At 27.9% G+C, this 16,317-nt stretch overlaps 1 protein-coding gene across 1 annotated transcript in view; it reads right to left on the bottom strand.

The window, feature by feature from the left end:
* LOC110643441 (COP1-interacting protein 7) overlaps window positions 1-15,907 on the bottom strand; it is a 28,461-nt gene extending 12,554 nt beyond the window's left edge. Inside the window, exons 1-5 of the mRNA XM_058145190.1 lie at window positions 15,594-15,907; window positions 14,846-15,025; window positions 14,289-14,409; window positions 14,171-14,210; window positions 13,757-13,809 (exon numbers count right to left, since the gene is read on the bottom strand). Coding sequence (XP_058001173.1) covers window positions 13,757-13,809; window positions 14,171-14,210; window positions 14,289-14,409; window positions 14,846-15,025; window positions 15,594-15,652 — 453 coding nt within the window. The 5' untranslated portion in view covers window positions 15,653-15,907. The remainder of the gene's footprint in view (window positions 1-13,756; window positions 13,810-14,170; window positions 14,211-14,288; window positions 14,410-14,845; window positions 15,026-15,593) is intronic.
* Between the last annotated feature and the right edge of the window lie 410 nt (window positions 15,908-16,317).

Here is a 16,317-nt window from a genome sequence, read left to right as displayed (position 1 = left end):
AATTTATATTTTAAAATTCAATAATTTAAATTTTATTTATTTAAAATAGAAAATATAAATATTACTATAAAACATATGTTTTTATATTGAATTAATTACGAGTTTGGGTAATGAATACCTAATATTAAAACCCAAATCCGATAAGAGTATTATTCTTCAAATCTAAACACTTATCAAATTCAATTATATATTAATCAAACACATCATATTAAAGTTCAATTCAGATTATATAACCTTAAATGTTCGTCCTATTGCCACCCCTAAGTTTAAAAAAAAAAGAGAAAAATGGTTATAAAGCTAAAATTAAAATAAACATTTATATATAATACACATTTTAATTCCTGAAAATGGTTTCTTAGACAAGTAGAGAAAGCATTTCTTACAGTAGAGAAAGAGTACAATGAGAGTAACTTAAGCCACAAAAATTGAAATTGTGAGCAAGCAATGAAACACTTAATTATAAAGAAGTGTTTAATAAAAGATTAAAAAAAATTAAAGGTTAAGTATTACTCTAATAAATTTTAAAAGAGTAGTTGTTAAGGGATAAAAAATAATTAATGATATAATAGTTAATAATATTTAATAGGAGGTTAATAAAAGAATTTAAATGTGCAATGTGAAATATGGTGGAGGTTTTCCTTACAATGCTCCTCTAACCCATCAATAATCAACCGGTTTCATTGAAACTATGAGTTCTAATTTAATGAAAGTGATTTAGGGTTTTTAAAATTTTCCTTAATTCATCAACATTAAGTATGAGATAAGAAATAAAAAATTTATTTAATAATTATCCTTGTAAAATTAAAAAATGAAAAATTTAATTATTTAAAATTGATATTTCCAGTCAAGTTTTAATTATAGTCAATTATTATTTGAAGAAGATGTCTTATATGAATATATAAATATAATTAATTAATTTTAATTTATTTTTATATTTAATAAGATCAAGAATTATTTAACTTTAGGGATTTATGATTAAAATTTTAAATTATTCACTTTATTAAAAAAAACGCAGTCCATCCAATATGGGTATGGCATCATCAAATGAAGAGAATGAAGAATAAGTGAAATACAGTGCCTCAACTTTCTATGACTCGTTTGGGTTGAGATTTTTTTTTCCCAGTTTGGATTGAGGTTAATTTAAAAAAAATATGTATTATTATAAATATTATTAAAATAATTTAAAAAATTATTTGAAAAATATTAATTATTTCAAAAATTTTATAATAAAAATATATTAAATTTTATAATAAAAATATATTAAATTTAATTAATATATGCAAAAATATATTTTTCTTAATATTAAATATCAAACAAACCATGCATACTCAATTTCATACGATATTATTAATTATTATTATTAGGGTGTATTTAATAAAACTCGAACTTATATGAGAATGAATTTAACAACCGTTAAATTAGATAATTATATTGAGATATATATAAAACTAATTAAAATGTACATACAAAATACATGAATCTATATGTAAAAATTTAATCTAACGATTAATAATTATTTGAGTTCGAACTCTCCGTAATAGCTCCCAAAAGAGTCTATAAAGTATCAAGATTAAGCTTATATGAGTTTAATTCAACCATCACTAAAATATTAGAACTAATTAATTAGTTAATTTGATATCTAGTTTACACTCAAAAGTTAAAATTAAACCTATATCTAATATCATATTATTTATTGCAATTTTAAATGAGATTGGGCTCATATGGGCTTTGATTAAAAAGTTAGGATTAACCTATTTGTTATTTGGGCTTGATTCTTATACACCCTTTTGCATTTGATGTTTTTTAAATGGGAAACTCTTTACACATTATTGATAATCATACTATGATTGAGACCACATTGAGATATTCCTAGCGAAATCTTTATTTTTTTTTTTGCTTTTTCAATTTTCAAATATAACTCTTATAAATTACCTTCTCTAATATTAAAAGAAAAAAAAACTATATTATGCATAACTCTATTAGACAGCTATATCTTTTATGTAGTTAATTCTTTCTTTTTTAGTTGGATCACTAAATAATTTTAAAGCAGACTAATGTTTTGAGATAAACATATTTTAAATGTAAATGTATATAAATTTAATTTATTATTTAATATACATAAAACCCAAAAAAAAAAATATGAATAAAAAAAATCCATCCATCTAAGATGAGCAATTCCACACCCAACAAAGTAAAACATGTCAATCCAAAATCATCAACCCTAGAATATTAAAAAATAAAAAGCTTATTAGAAAGAAAAAATTTTAACTTTTAATAATTATTAATATTAAAAGTTTTAATTTTAGTTAGAAATGAAAAAATTTTAAGGATGAAAGTAATTATATCTAAACTTAAAATTAATTTAGTAAAATTTAAATTTTGTTAATAAAAATTATAAAAAATTATAATGAATGCTTTTTTTTATGGATAAAAAAATAAACAAAATAATTTTAATACTATAAAAATTTACAATTCGCTGTTACAAATTTTGAGTGTTGAATATAATTGTTTTCAATTTTAAAGATTTAAAAATTTTTAGTTTTCTGTATTCATTAATAGGATGCCTCAATATTCTTTAATAGGATGCCTCAATAATTTTAGTCACCGTTATAGCTTCAGGACTCAGTGAATCATCATTTGTTGCTTTCTTAGGTCATACTATCATATTCCATTGATAGAAAATAATTACCCATATTTGCACTTCTTCTCACTCCTCATTTTTATTTATTTATTTTTTTTTTTCACAATTCCAATGATTAGTGGTCCATTGACCACGATCACTTTGAGATGTTCCTAGCCAAATCTTGACTTTTTTTCTTTTCAATTTTCAAATATAGCTCTCATAATTCCCTTCTCTAACATTAAAAACAAAAAAAAAAATTATGTTATGAATCAGTAAGCTAGACATTTATTTTTTTAAGTAGTTAATTCTTTTTTTTAAGTAATTAATTTTATTTAGTTGAATCACGAAATTACTTTAAAGAAATATTAATGTTTTGTGATAGATAGATTTAAATGTTAAAGTATAAAAACTTCATTATTAATATACATTAAATCTATATGAAAAAGTCATAAATGAAACAAAATATATCCATCCAAGATGAGTAATCCCACACCTAACAAAGTAAAACGTGCCAATCCAAAAACATCAACACCTGAATTATTTTTTTTTTTAAATGGCAACTAGATTAACAAATGGGCATGTTCAATGCACAAAGGATCTCATACTGATAAGAAAAAAAAAATTAATTAAATTTCAGTAGAGTCATTGACGGTGCTTCTTTGCTCCTAATAATAATGGGTATTATTTAGTTTCCCATAACAGTCAAATTAATGGGTATTATTTTTCTTTTCAGTATGAGATCCTTTGAGCATTGAACATGCCCATTTGTTAATCTAGTTTCATTAAAAAAAAAAAAAATGGCACGATTTACTTTCTTAGGTGTGGAATTACCCATCTTGGATAGATATATTTTTTTTTTCATTTGTGGCTATTTTATATAGATTTAATGTATATAAAATAATAAAATTTATATACTTTAATATTTAAATGTATCTATCGCAAAACATTAATATTTCTTTAAAGTAATTTAGTGATTCAACTAAATAAAATTAAATACTTTTTTTTAAAGAATTAACTCCTTAAAAATATAATTGTCTAGTTTATTGATTCATAATATAATTTTTTTTTTAATATTAGAGAAGGGAATAAGAGCTATATTTGAAAATTGAAAAAAAAAAAAAATAAGACTAGGAACATCTCAAAGTGGTCTGACATGGTATGATTGTGATCAATGGAACACTAATCATGAGAATTGTAAAAAAATAAATAAATAATTGAAGAGTGAGAAGAAGTGGAAATATTTCTTAAAAGACATGAGAAATGAATGTGATATAAAACTAATAAAGTAGCTAAACAATTGGATATCTTTATAGAATTGTACATCACATTTTTAAGTGACAACACAACAAACTCTAATTAAGATATTAGATGACCACTATTATATATATGGTTGGATTGCATAATATCGTGAAAATCATATTTATATAAATTAAAAACTAAAAAAAAAATTATATGCACTCATTATTTTTCTCTTATACAAATCACTCAACAAATTTTAATAATGTTGTGGCCTAAAAAAGATTACTATCTTAACTTCGTGGAACTTCACTCACCGTGTTCCACTGCACGGTACTTATGCAAGCTCCCTTCACAGTAATCTACTACACAATTAACTTTTGGCCACTTCATGCGGTTGATAAGGAAAAGGTACCTGTTGTGAACCAATTGTGTAGTTGTTCGTTACACCTAGCAATGAAATTTGCAACTGTGAGGTTGGCCGCAAAGGAAGAAACCAGTGGGGATCTTGCATCAAGATAGGGTTTCTTTCTTGGAAATTAGAAGGCAAATTATATCTATTTGCGGGCAAATGGCAAGGTTGGTGGCAAAAGTTAGGACAAGGGGTTGGTAAATGGGTTTCTTTGGTAGGGTATGAGGCTTGGTTGCCTTGTTGAGTCTGCCATGTGAGATTCAATATGATCTATGAGTGCTTGTGAGCTCATAAACACATGGTTACAAATTCTACAGTCGATTCATGGAGAAGCATAAGGACTTTTAGGGCCCCAGTGATGGTGCGTAAAAGTTTCTTTGTCTGAACTACACGAGAGAGAGAGGATATGTATATTTTTGTTCAAGGATGCCCATTAATTTATAGGTAATTTGTTTACCATATTTAGCTTTGGCAGCATGTATTATACAATGGGCATAGATGGAGGATTAATTAATGTCTACAAGAGGGAAGAATTTTCACTAAACATGTAATTATCTAGGTTGGGTGTGAGGGAGAAGCTATTGGTTAGGTTTAGGTTAATTTTTTTTTTCCTCTAAATTTTTAATTAATTAATAAAATTTTTGTTTATAAAAAAAAATCTGTGTGCAAGAGGTGCGTGTAATCATCTACTTGACCAAAAAAATTAATATAATTGAGGGGAAATGAAAAAGAATACAGAATAATCTCTTCTCCAAACACATATTTGATGAATTTAATGCTCATTGAACTATTCTCATTATGGCCAATTTTGGAAGGAAGATAGTGAAATAGACATATATGAAAATGATGACACTATTTTTATATAAGAATTTGTGGAAGGCTAAAATTAGATTGATATCCTAAGCAATAAAGAAAGTTATTAATGAAATTAATTGAACACAATGAGAAAATAGCTGTTTATTATGTGACAAAGTACATAAATTATACTCTTTATACTTATCTTGCAAATTTATTATTATATATATTTCCCAATAATTGTGAGAAATTTTTCCTTTTTTTTCTCATATTTTAAAATTTATTTAATTAGGATAATACAGCCAGCATTTGATTCAACTCCTAGTTTTTTTCTTTCTTGGTTTAAACTTTGTTCTTCGTTTTTGTTTAAGATTATGGTTGAAAGTTAAAAAAAAATGAATTGAAATTATTTTTTTAGAAAACACTCTTTTAAATGATGTTAAGAAATAATTAAAAAAAATAGTTTTGCTATTTTAAAGTCTTTTTATTGTTGTATTTGGCTTCTACTGGAGATCGATATCTATTCTTATTATTGAAGTATATGCCAATTTAAATTTATATTAAAGTTTAAAATTTCTTAGTAAATATCTTTGAAATAATACTCTTGTAATACCAGTTCAAATAATAGTGCCAAAAAATATTAATGAATCAATAAAAAAATATAGCGTGAATGGTTTATGTCTATAAATGTCATTTAGCAATTAATATCTAGAATCTACTGATAAGATATCATTCCTAAAAAAACAAAATAATTAATTTTCAATTAATTATAATGATAATACCAAAACTTTCAGGGATTATTGGGTGTTTAATTATAACAAATACATTAATTAGCTTTTAAAGTAACCAACAATAATGGCTCTTTATAAGAAATATATTAATTAGCATGTATCTTGAAAATTAATTCAATTAAGGACAAGGTCCATTACAATGTATGTGTTAAATAGATTTTTCTACTCTTTCGGTAGAGTAAATAAGGAAAAGAGAAAAAAAAAAAATACCATATATGACTAAAGCATGGATAAGAGATTCTACAAAAGTTATGCTTCAAGAAAGCGTAAAGGTTCTCAAGAGAGTAATCTAAATAATGAAATACCTAATGAAAATTGATTCACATAGCCAAATAACTAGTCTGTGCAAAAATTAGCTTTTCAGAAAATGTGAACTAAACAAACTTCCTAGCTAAAAGATGGAATCGGATTATGTATTTTACCAAATCCTCTTAGGACAAATTCAAATTGTATATAATTAATTTTGGAAGAAATTCGAATTAAAAAATAATACCTATGTTGGATTTGGAATTTATATATTGAATGTCCATTATCTGATTTCATTTATATAAATAAATAATTAAAAATAATATATATTATAACAATATTTATAAACTTTTATATATCATAATTTAAGTAAAATTTAAATACTCTATAAAATTATTAAAAAATATATAATTTATGTATATATATATATATAATTAAATGGGTTCGGGTATTATTTCGTGTCGTACATTGTAAAAGCGTGTAAACTATAAAAAAAAAACCAAATAGATAAAATGCCAATATTTACTTGCGTAATTCACTCATCCCATAGAGGGCTACATCCATAGAAATGTCATCTTTCACTATCAATAAAAATAAATTATCCATTACAAGTTCAAAGTTATACTATTCATAAACACAATTAATCTCAAGAGAACTCTCACAATAATCTTCAAAGTTAGATTTTTTTTTCTTATATAATTACAATTTTATTAAGAAAAAATTATAATTTTTGTTTTAATTTCAATTGATTTGATATAGTCCAATAAACTTATACTAAAGTAAGTCAGCTAGCATGCTATATACTTCCCATAAATTAACTTCAAAATTTATATGAAATTGTTATAAAATTTGAAATCTAAGCCTATTGTGTCCAAAAAGAAAATTTTAGATTTGATCGCTAAAATACACAAAGTTTACCTTATTTTTTATAATTAGGTCAATTATAAAAATAAAAAATTGGTAAATCTTAGTATATTAATTTTTTTTGAATTAGCTTAAGTTTTATATGGAAAGCAATATCATCATTGCATTATTTAAAACATTTATTTTTTACCATTATATTGACTGTGTAAAATACTTTCTTTTAATTGAAAATATATCTCTCTAAGATTTTTTAAAATAAATTAAGTCAGCTAGCATGTCACGTAAAACAGATATATACTTCTTGTAAATTAATTTTAAAATTTAGATGAAATTGTTATAAAATTTTGTAATATAAGCCTATTGTGTCAAAAAAAGAAAGTTTTAGATTTATCACCAAAATACGCAAAGTTTAGCTTATTTTATAATTAGGCCAATTATAAAAATAAAAAATTGGTAAAACTTATTGTATTAATTTATTTTAATTAGATTAAGTTTTATATGGAAAAGGATCTCATTACATTATCTAAAACATTCATTTTTTTACCATTATCTTGAATATGCAAAATACTTTCTTTTAATTGAAAATATATCTCACATAGATTTTTGAAAATAAATACAACGTTTTGCTTACGTAAGATAATACGTGTATATAATTTTTTATCCGTTGATAAAAGTAAAAGTTATATGAAATTCACACTTGGACGATCGAGATTATACAATCGTGAAGTGGCATATAATCCTTGGGCCATAAGAAAACCAAACACTATGCTATGCAACCACAAATGGTAATATGCCTTTTAAGGGTCTCATGATCTATGGATGACAAAGAAAATCCCTATAAAACGGACTCTCCTTGATCCCTCATCCTTCATAAGCCATTTAGAAATTATTTTTTCTTTTTGCAAGTCCAATTTTTGTTTGCAAACTTTTCATTTTTTCTCCATCATCATGTCTGGCTCTAGTCAGAACTCAAGCCGTGGAAACTCCGTAGAATCTACCCAAATTCTGTGTGACAAATGTAACCCTGTCATATTTGGCATCGAAGTAGAAAACAACAAAAGGGGGTCTTTTGATCATCCGACAAAAAGTATTTTTCCAAGTGTCCTGCCACCAAACGGCGAGGCCACCTGTCTGTGTGCACCTCCTCCCCAATCAACAGTAGCAGAAGTGCCACCACCTCAAGTCTCGCTTATAAAGAGTGCTTTACAAACTTTGCCTGAGCAGCAGCAGATTCAAGCTCCTCCTATAGTGATTGATTTAACACAAAGTGATGGAGAGGACAAGGATAGTTCGGCAGGTGCCTCAAAAGTGATTGATTTAACACAAAGTGATGGAGAAGAAAATGATAGCGTAAGTGCACATGAGGACTCTTTTGAAGCTGATATTGATGACATCTGTAGCAGCTGCAGTAGCAACAGCATCCATTGAAGTGAAGTTGAGCTTATTAGTTTAATTAACCTTGCATACATACCATAGACGAATCAATTGGTGTTGTTGTTAAGAGTCAGAGTCATGCAAGGTACTAATACTTATTGTCTTTTTATTAGGGTCAAGTCTCTGCTATAGCAGGTGGTCTGGTTTGAATAAATGTGTCTTTTTCATTCATGCTGGTAATGAATTAATCCGTGTACCTTTTTCTTTTCCATTTCCCAGTGTTAATTTCTATCTAATCTGCTTTTATGATTCTCTAATTATTCAAGATTTGGTCACCGATAATATAAGATGATTGGTGTAATTTAGTCACTAATAAATCATTTTTACCTAATTTCGACAATAACTTTCTATAAAAATCTGATAAGATATTCATTCAAATTAAAATTAATTTTATATTTTTACTTGTTTCGATGAGAAACTCAATAAAAAACTGACACATTCAATTTATAGCTAATTTTTACAATATAGTAAAAATAAAATAAGATTCTTATATTGGTTTGGTGTGTATACTAATGATGTGATCCATGTTAACAATTTTTAGCTTGATCTTCTAATGAAAATTGGCTTAGGAAGCAACAAATAATGATCCACTCGGCTCTGATGCTATAACGATGACTAAAATTGTTGAGGTGTTCTATGAGGTGGAAGATTAGTAGAGAATATTGTTCTTCTTTGCAAGAATTTTTCTTTTTTCTTTTAAAGTGTATCCTCTATCCATCAAACTAATCACTCCTAATCTCCAGAAATAACTTGAAAAATCCCAAAAGACAAGTAACGGGATTTGATGTCCCTCAAAATCAAACCTAGCTAAAATTTTACCATCTCCAAGTCTCAGTGTTAACCATCCAACTAACACCTTATTGGCACGTATATGATTTCATTAATCAGCAAAATTACTAAAATTGCTAATTATCCAATCTGACCACATATGTATGGTGTGATCATATAATATCTTATTTAGAGTTTGTTGTGTTGTCACTTTAATATGAAAGGAAAATATGCATTGTACAATTTTAAAATATATCCAGTAAGTAGCTAAGTTAACCACCGCAAAAGAACATATATGCATACGGCGCATTCTAAATATTGGTGTAAGCAATCAAATCAGCTATATGTCTAGGATTTCGAGCACATATGGGCCTAAAGAGAAAATTAAATTTTGATTAAGTGGAGAGAAATGAAAAGAAATTACTCATTAAAAAAGAAAATGGATTAAAAAACAAGGAAACATAATTAATTTGGTTGTTGTGGTAATCAATAGGTGCAAAGAAGCATTGTCAATATGACGCCCCTTACCCGTCTGCTGTATAGCCAAGCAAGAAGTGCCACATTCGGTGCCGGAGCACCCTATCTTGTTTTATCATATCTATTGTAAACTTTTGATGTCATTTGAAACATGTATTCTATTTGTGGAATTTTTTTTTTTATATATATCTTATTTCTGTGGGGACCCGGACAGAGCCTCTCCTGTTTTATTAGCATCTGCCGGGTTCCACTAATCACCTGTTAACAGGTCTATATTCATTTTACACATTTTCATATCATATTCTCGTGTATCATATCATTTTCAATTATTTATGAGATCTAAAAATGAAGTATCATATTTCCATATCATATTGGCACATCTCAAATGAAATTTCCTAGTGGGAGTTATGGCCAAATGAACACACGGGTATCAAATGGCATTCTGGGTTCAACTTAACATTTTCCAGATTTCAATTCCTAACTTTGACTAATATTTTCCCTAGGATGCAATGGTTTCTAGAGCTTGGTCAAAACATAAAAATTGTTGTGCTATGTCTTATAAAACTTTTGGCACTAGTTTCACTCAATTTGCAGCTTTGGAGACCAAGTTATGGCATTTTTGCCAAAACTGGTCAAGCAAACTAAGGGAACAATATTTTGGATAATTTCTGGGTTGGCAGTTTTAGTGACTCAACTTGTACTAACAATTTGATTTAGTTAAAAGTAAAACTGGGTCAAGTGGTCTTCATGAAAAATATAGCCCTATGTCTAGGTCATTTGGACCAGTATAGAGAGAGTTATGACCAAATGAACACGTACTGTTCATTTGGTCATTTTCTGGGTTGGCAGTTTTAGTGACTCAAATTTTGCTAATAATTTGATTTGGTTAAAAGCAAAACTGGGTCAAGTGATCTTCATGAAAAGTGTAGCCCTATGTCTAAGCTTTTCATTGATGAAATTTTAGGTCATTTGGACCAGTATAGAGAGAGTTATGACCAAATGAACATGTCATTTTCAAGGTTGGCAGTTTTAGTAACCCAATTTATGCTAACAATTTGAATCGGTTAAAGGCCAAATTGGGTCAAGTGGTCTTCATAAAAAGTGTAGCCCTATGTCTAATCTTTCCATTGATGAAATTTTAGGTCATTTGGACCAGTATAGAGAGAGTTATGACCAAATGAACACGTACTGTTCATTTGGTCATTTTCTGGGTTGACAGTTTTAGTGACCCAACTTGTGCTAACAATTTGAATTGGTTAAAGGCAAAACTGGGTCAAGTGGTCTGCATGAAAAGTGTAGCCCTATGTCTAAGCTTTCCATTGATGAAATTTTAGGTCATTTGGACCAGTATAGAGAGAGTTATGACCAAATGAACACGTACTGTTCATTTGGTCATTTTCTGGGTTTCATTGTTTGGTCATCCAGGTTTGGGCAGAGAATTGGTCATGATTTTAGCAAAATTTAGGCATGGTGTCTACATGAAAAATGGGCTATTTTGAGTCTATTTTCACCTCCAATAGGCCTCATACCAATTTGAGTCACACATTTTTAGTTATGGGTCAATAAACCCATTGGACTCATTGAGTCCAAACCTGTAGAAAATTGAACACTCCTAATATCTCAATTCCTTCAACTTCCTTACTTCAATTTGCATGCAATACACTTCTATAAGCAACAATTTCAACTCAATAGGTTAATTTCAAAATTTACACCAAGTCCTCAAGCATTTACACAAACCCTAGTTTTCAAAGTTTTAAATTTTCACAAACACTACACAATCAAACACCCAAACATTTCAACTCATCACACATTCTCATGGAACCATTTTTCATTACTTAAAAGCAATAAACTTCAAGTTCCATGGCTGCCAAAAATTCAAGGGTTCTTTCCTCTAGATTTTCTTTTTGTTTTAATGATATTTATGCTTGGCTAAACATGCTTTTCATGTTTAATAAAGAGAAGAAGAGGGATTAGTGCACTAACCTTACTTGAGCTTCCCTAATTTCAAATTTCTTACTTCCAATGGGTGTCTATAGCTTCCTTAGGGTGTGGGGAGTATTTTTTGTGAAGTGGGCTATGGGTTTTAGTGTGTAGAAGCTTGGGAAATCAACCTTGGAAGCTTGACAATAATGGAGGAAATGAGGGAAAGAGAGAGAGAGAAGAATTGAAGGAAGAAGATGGAAGTGGGTGGGAGTTTGTCCTTTAGTGCCTATTTATAATTTTTTTTTTAAATTTTCCTAAGCTTTTTCTTTTCTTTTCTTTTCTTTTCTCTTCTCATTTTCCTAATCTATTTCATAAATTTTAATTAATGCTAATTATTTTATTCTCTAAATTTTTTTTTATTTTGACATTTAGGTCAAAATTCATCTTTGGGGGTGAAATGACCAAAATGCCCTTAGTAGTGCATATTGGGTTATTTTTATTATTTTTGTATCAATTTATAAATTCTCTAAACTTTAATTTATTTTTTTCTCTACATTTTTTTTTATATTTTCTTAACATTTATTTCTTCAATTTATGCCTTCTCACTATGGTCTAGGTGTAGTTCCAGACATTTTAACTGTCCGAACAGACATTAGTCGTCAGAACAGTAAAATTTATGGACTACCTTTAGTGAGGGAGTTACAGTCAATAACTTTACTGAAATTTAATTAATTTTTTCTTTTCAGTATGAGATCCTTTGTGCACTAAACATGCCTATTTGTTAATCTAGTTTCATTTAAAAAAAAAAATATTCCGGTGTTGATGATTTTGGATTGACATGTCCTACTTTGTTGGGGTGTGGAATTATTCATCTTAGATGAATATTTTCTTTTTTTTTTTTCATTTATGGCTATTTCCTATAGATTTTATATATACTAAACAATAAAACTTATATAATTTAACATTTAAATGTATCTGTTGCAAAATATAAATATTGCTTTAAAGTAATTTAGTTATTCAACAAAATAAAATTAATTACTTTTCTTTAACAAAAATTATTACTTAATAAATAAATAATTGTCTAACTTAATTTAATTCATAACATATTTTTTTTTTAATATTAAAGAAAGGAATTTTTATATATATTATATGTGCAAAAAGGAAATCCCAAGTCACTGTTCAGTAACAGTGACATGGACCCCCTATTCTTTTTATTTTTTTTACAAACTTTCTTTTTTTAAGATAATTTATTACCTTTTTTCCATTCTTTTTTAATTATATATATTTAAATTATTTTTTATTTTAATTTTTATTTTATTTTCAATTACTTCTCAACTATTATTATTATTATTATTATTTTGAAACAATTTTAGTTTGCAATAAAGTAAAAGTTCACTATTGCAATAATAGTGTTGTAATTATTTTACTTTGTTGCATCTCTTTATTTTTTATTTTTTATTTCATAATTTTTATTTTATTACTAAAAATGTTTAGTGACCGAATTATAATTAATAAATTTTGTAAGCACTATGAAGATTAATTAATATAAAATTCGATTACTATGGAAAATTTTACCCATGAAATTTGAAAGGCAATGAAAGGGGAAATTTTCTAATATGTCTGAAAACATGATACTTAGGGCTATAATATTTAATCAACACAGCAAATTACATTTAATGAATAATTTTTCTAACTGGTGCAAATATGCACCCATTACGTTTTTTTTTTTTTTGCCCTTTACACCTATTAAGATTTATTTAATACCTTGCTAGCATCGGGAGCAACAATTTTAATGGTAAGTGTACTTTTCCCTTACTAGTGGGTTCAATTATCAATAAAATAGTAATTATATGTGCTAGTGTGGTGTATTAAATAAATCTTAATGATTATATATTTGTATTGATTATTAGAAAAATCATTTAATGAATTATAAATTAAAATTTACCATGTTAGTAAAGTGCATCAAATAAATTTTAATGGATACAAATTTGTACCCATTAGAAAACCGTTAGGAAAATGTCATAGGCATTGTGGTTGGATTAATTATGATTGAGTTTGAATTTAAAAATTAAGATGGAATCGTTGGAGATTTGACACTGGCCTTGGTATATGCTCTCACTGAAGGTGTTTTAACAATTCTCTCACTGTCAAAAACCATTGTATGAGAATTATTAGGTGTGCACCCACCTTGTAAAGGACAATGGCTTTCTCCTCATTAGAATCCAGCAGAGGCCTGCTACCTGTCAAAAACCATTGAGTGTTATTCCAAAACCAATAGAAACATGACCAAATCTGGAGATTTATATTCTTCAGAATCTAGTTCTTATAATAAAAGCTTGATAAAATATAACACCTCAAATTAAAAAACTTTGCTAATACAACTATAACACATGACGGAAAATCTAAAAAAGTATGTATAAAACCAGATAACACATATCCTCCTCCCACTAGAAAGAGAAGGAAGAAAAAGAAGAAAAATCAATTGACAGTAATTGAGGGTGAAAAGCAAGCATAAAATGTATAACCATTCCAAATAGATTAAAGTTAACATGAAGTTCATAAAACTAAAAACGGTATGGAAGATGTCTTCTTCAACAGTACCTTCAATGTGTTCCACAGATTTTGTTTGATGATCTTTGACCTGTGCAATAAAAAATGACTGAAATCAAAATATAGGATCCGATTTACAGATCATAAGTTTCTCAAGGATTTATCATACCATGGCCAACCTTATTTCATTGTTACTTTGAATCGCAATTGCCTCTTCAATCTGCAAGATCTCAGATTCCAAGGCATACACGCGTTCCAAGACCTCTGGAGTTCTCACAAAACGAACAAACCTGTAAGTCCAAAGCATATTAGTCTGCATCATTGCATCATTAGGGTTGGAATATTACATAACTGTGTTCATTAATTATGCTTAAGAAGGTGAATATGAAGGCCAAACTCAAAAGTCATGACATAAAAACTGTTAAACTGAGCAAATTAAAAACTCTATCCTCCTAATAAACTATCATTGCAACCAGTATGTTGAAGTTCAAGTGCTGTTGCCCTTTTTCAAATTGTGAATCCACAATAAAGAATTTTATTAGCTAGTCCACAGAATCTTCATAAACCTAGAATGGGAATATGAAAAATGTAGGGAGTTTTAACATGGGTCAATGGATTCCCATATTGGCTAAATCAAAACCAAGAAAAACATAATGCTGATGGACACCACCAACAACAACAAACAAAAGACAGAATGTGAGAGGAGCAGTAAATAGCAAGGCCAACCTTTCAACTGTTCCTCTTGTGAACCATGTTGCATCAGTTCCAAGCTCTGGCTCAAGAATAATTGAGTAACCCCCCTTGGCCATTTGATCTCGCGCAATCTTCAATTGGGCAAGAAATGGATTAACCAAACCGGAAACTATTTTGTCCGTCTTTCCATTTGCGGAGAGAACCAAATCACACCTGACCAAAAAAAAAAAAAAATTCGCAAACCCAAAAATGTATTATCTTGGTAGATTCTAATATTTTAATCAATAACCTCACTACCAATGCATTAAACTCTACAAATGCAAATTCCACTCACAAATCAACAAGAAAATTAAAAATAAAAAATTTTAAAAATATATTAGAAGTAAACTACTAAAACTTTACCTTGGTGACACTACAATTTTCAAGTGTGAATCAAATTCAAATTCATCAAAACAATGTTGTTAATAACAAGATATACAAACATAACACAGAAACGAAATGAAAAAACAAGTAGAACGTAACAATATCCAATTCAAAAAAAAAAAAAGGTACCTGCTGACCACAAATTCAGATCGTTTAAAAAACAAGAAGGTTCTAATAATAGAAATCACTAATTAATCAGAACAAAAAGATTGCTCCTTTAGGACCCAAACAATAAGTGAGTCATTTTTTTATATAAAAAAAGGCAACAAATTTACTAAAAGGAAACTAAACAATAGTGGCTTTATGTGCATAATCAGCTGCACATGTCAGCAAGTTAATCAAAAGAGAGAAACGATACCTTGTCCGAGTTGGAGTGAGTTGAAAAACAGCCGAGTCAAGCCGACTTGAAGACTTCATTGTTGCCAAAAAAACAAAACGATCTTTAGTTTCCTCTAAAACGAGATCAATCACTCATCAAATGGGAACCCAAAAAGGAAACAGAAACGGGAAAAAAAAAAAAGAGTTTTCTAAAGATCTATAAAAAAAGACTCTGAATTGGACAAATGAAGGCAATTTTGGCTCTCCGTAAATGAAAGCTCAACAAAGTAAAGTTGCAGAGAAGCCAAAAGACCAAAAGGTTCAGAGAAAGTGGTTGTAGAGAGAGACAGAGACTTTGGATACCAACTGGGAAGTGAAAATTTTGTTTGTGTTTCTTTGCCAGTGGCGTAGAGCGACGTTATGGTTGAATTATCCAAGCAGAAGGTAAATAAAGAAAATAACAAGGGTACTTTAGGGAATTTAAAACTGCGTGTGAGAACGGTAAATGAAGAAACTGCTTTTCTGAACAAAAGTACTATTTTAGATGTTGTTGATAAAAGTAATTTGAAAAAAGCTGTTTTGTTATTTTAGTGTTTTTATTATTAAAACTGATCAAATTTAATTTTTAATTATTTTTTAATACTCTAACTAATATATTTAAAAAAATAATTTTTTCAACAGTAATTTCAACAACAATGCCAAATAAGCCATATATCGGCTCGATTTAACTTGAATTGTAATTGAATTAGAGTTTTATGAATTTT

The sequence above is a fragment of the Hevea brasiliensis genome, chromosome 4, assembly GCF_030052815.1.
Source record: "Hevea brasiliensis isolate MT/VB/25A 57/8 chromosome 4, ASM3005281v1, whole genome shotgun sequence".
Classification (NCBI taxonomy): Eukaryota; Viridiplantae; Streptophyta; class Magnoliopsida; order Malpighiales; family Euphorbiaceae; genus Hevea; species Hevea brasiliensis.
Note: the sequence above shows the minus strand (reverse complement) of the source record. Positions and strands in the feature narration are given on the sequence as shown.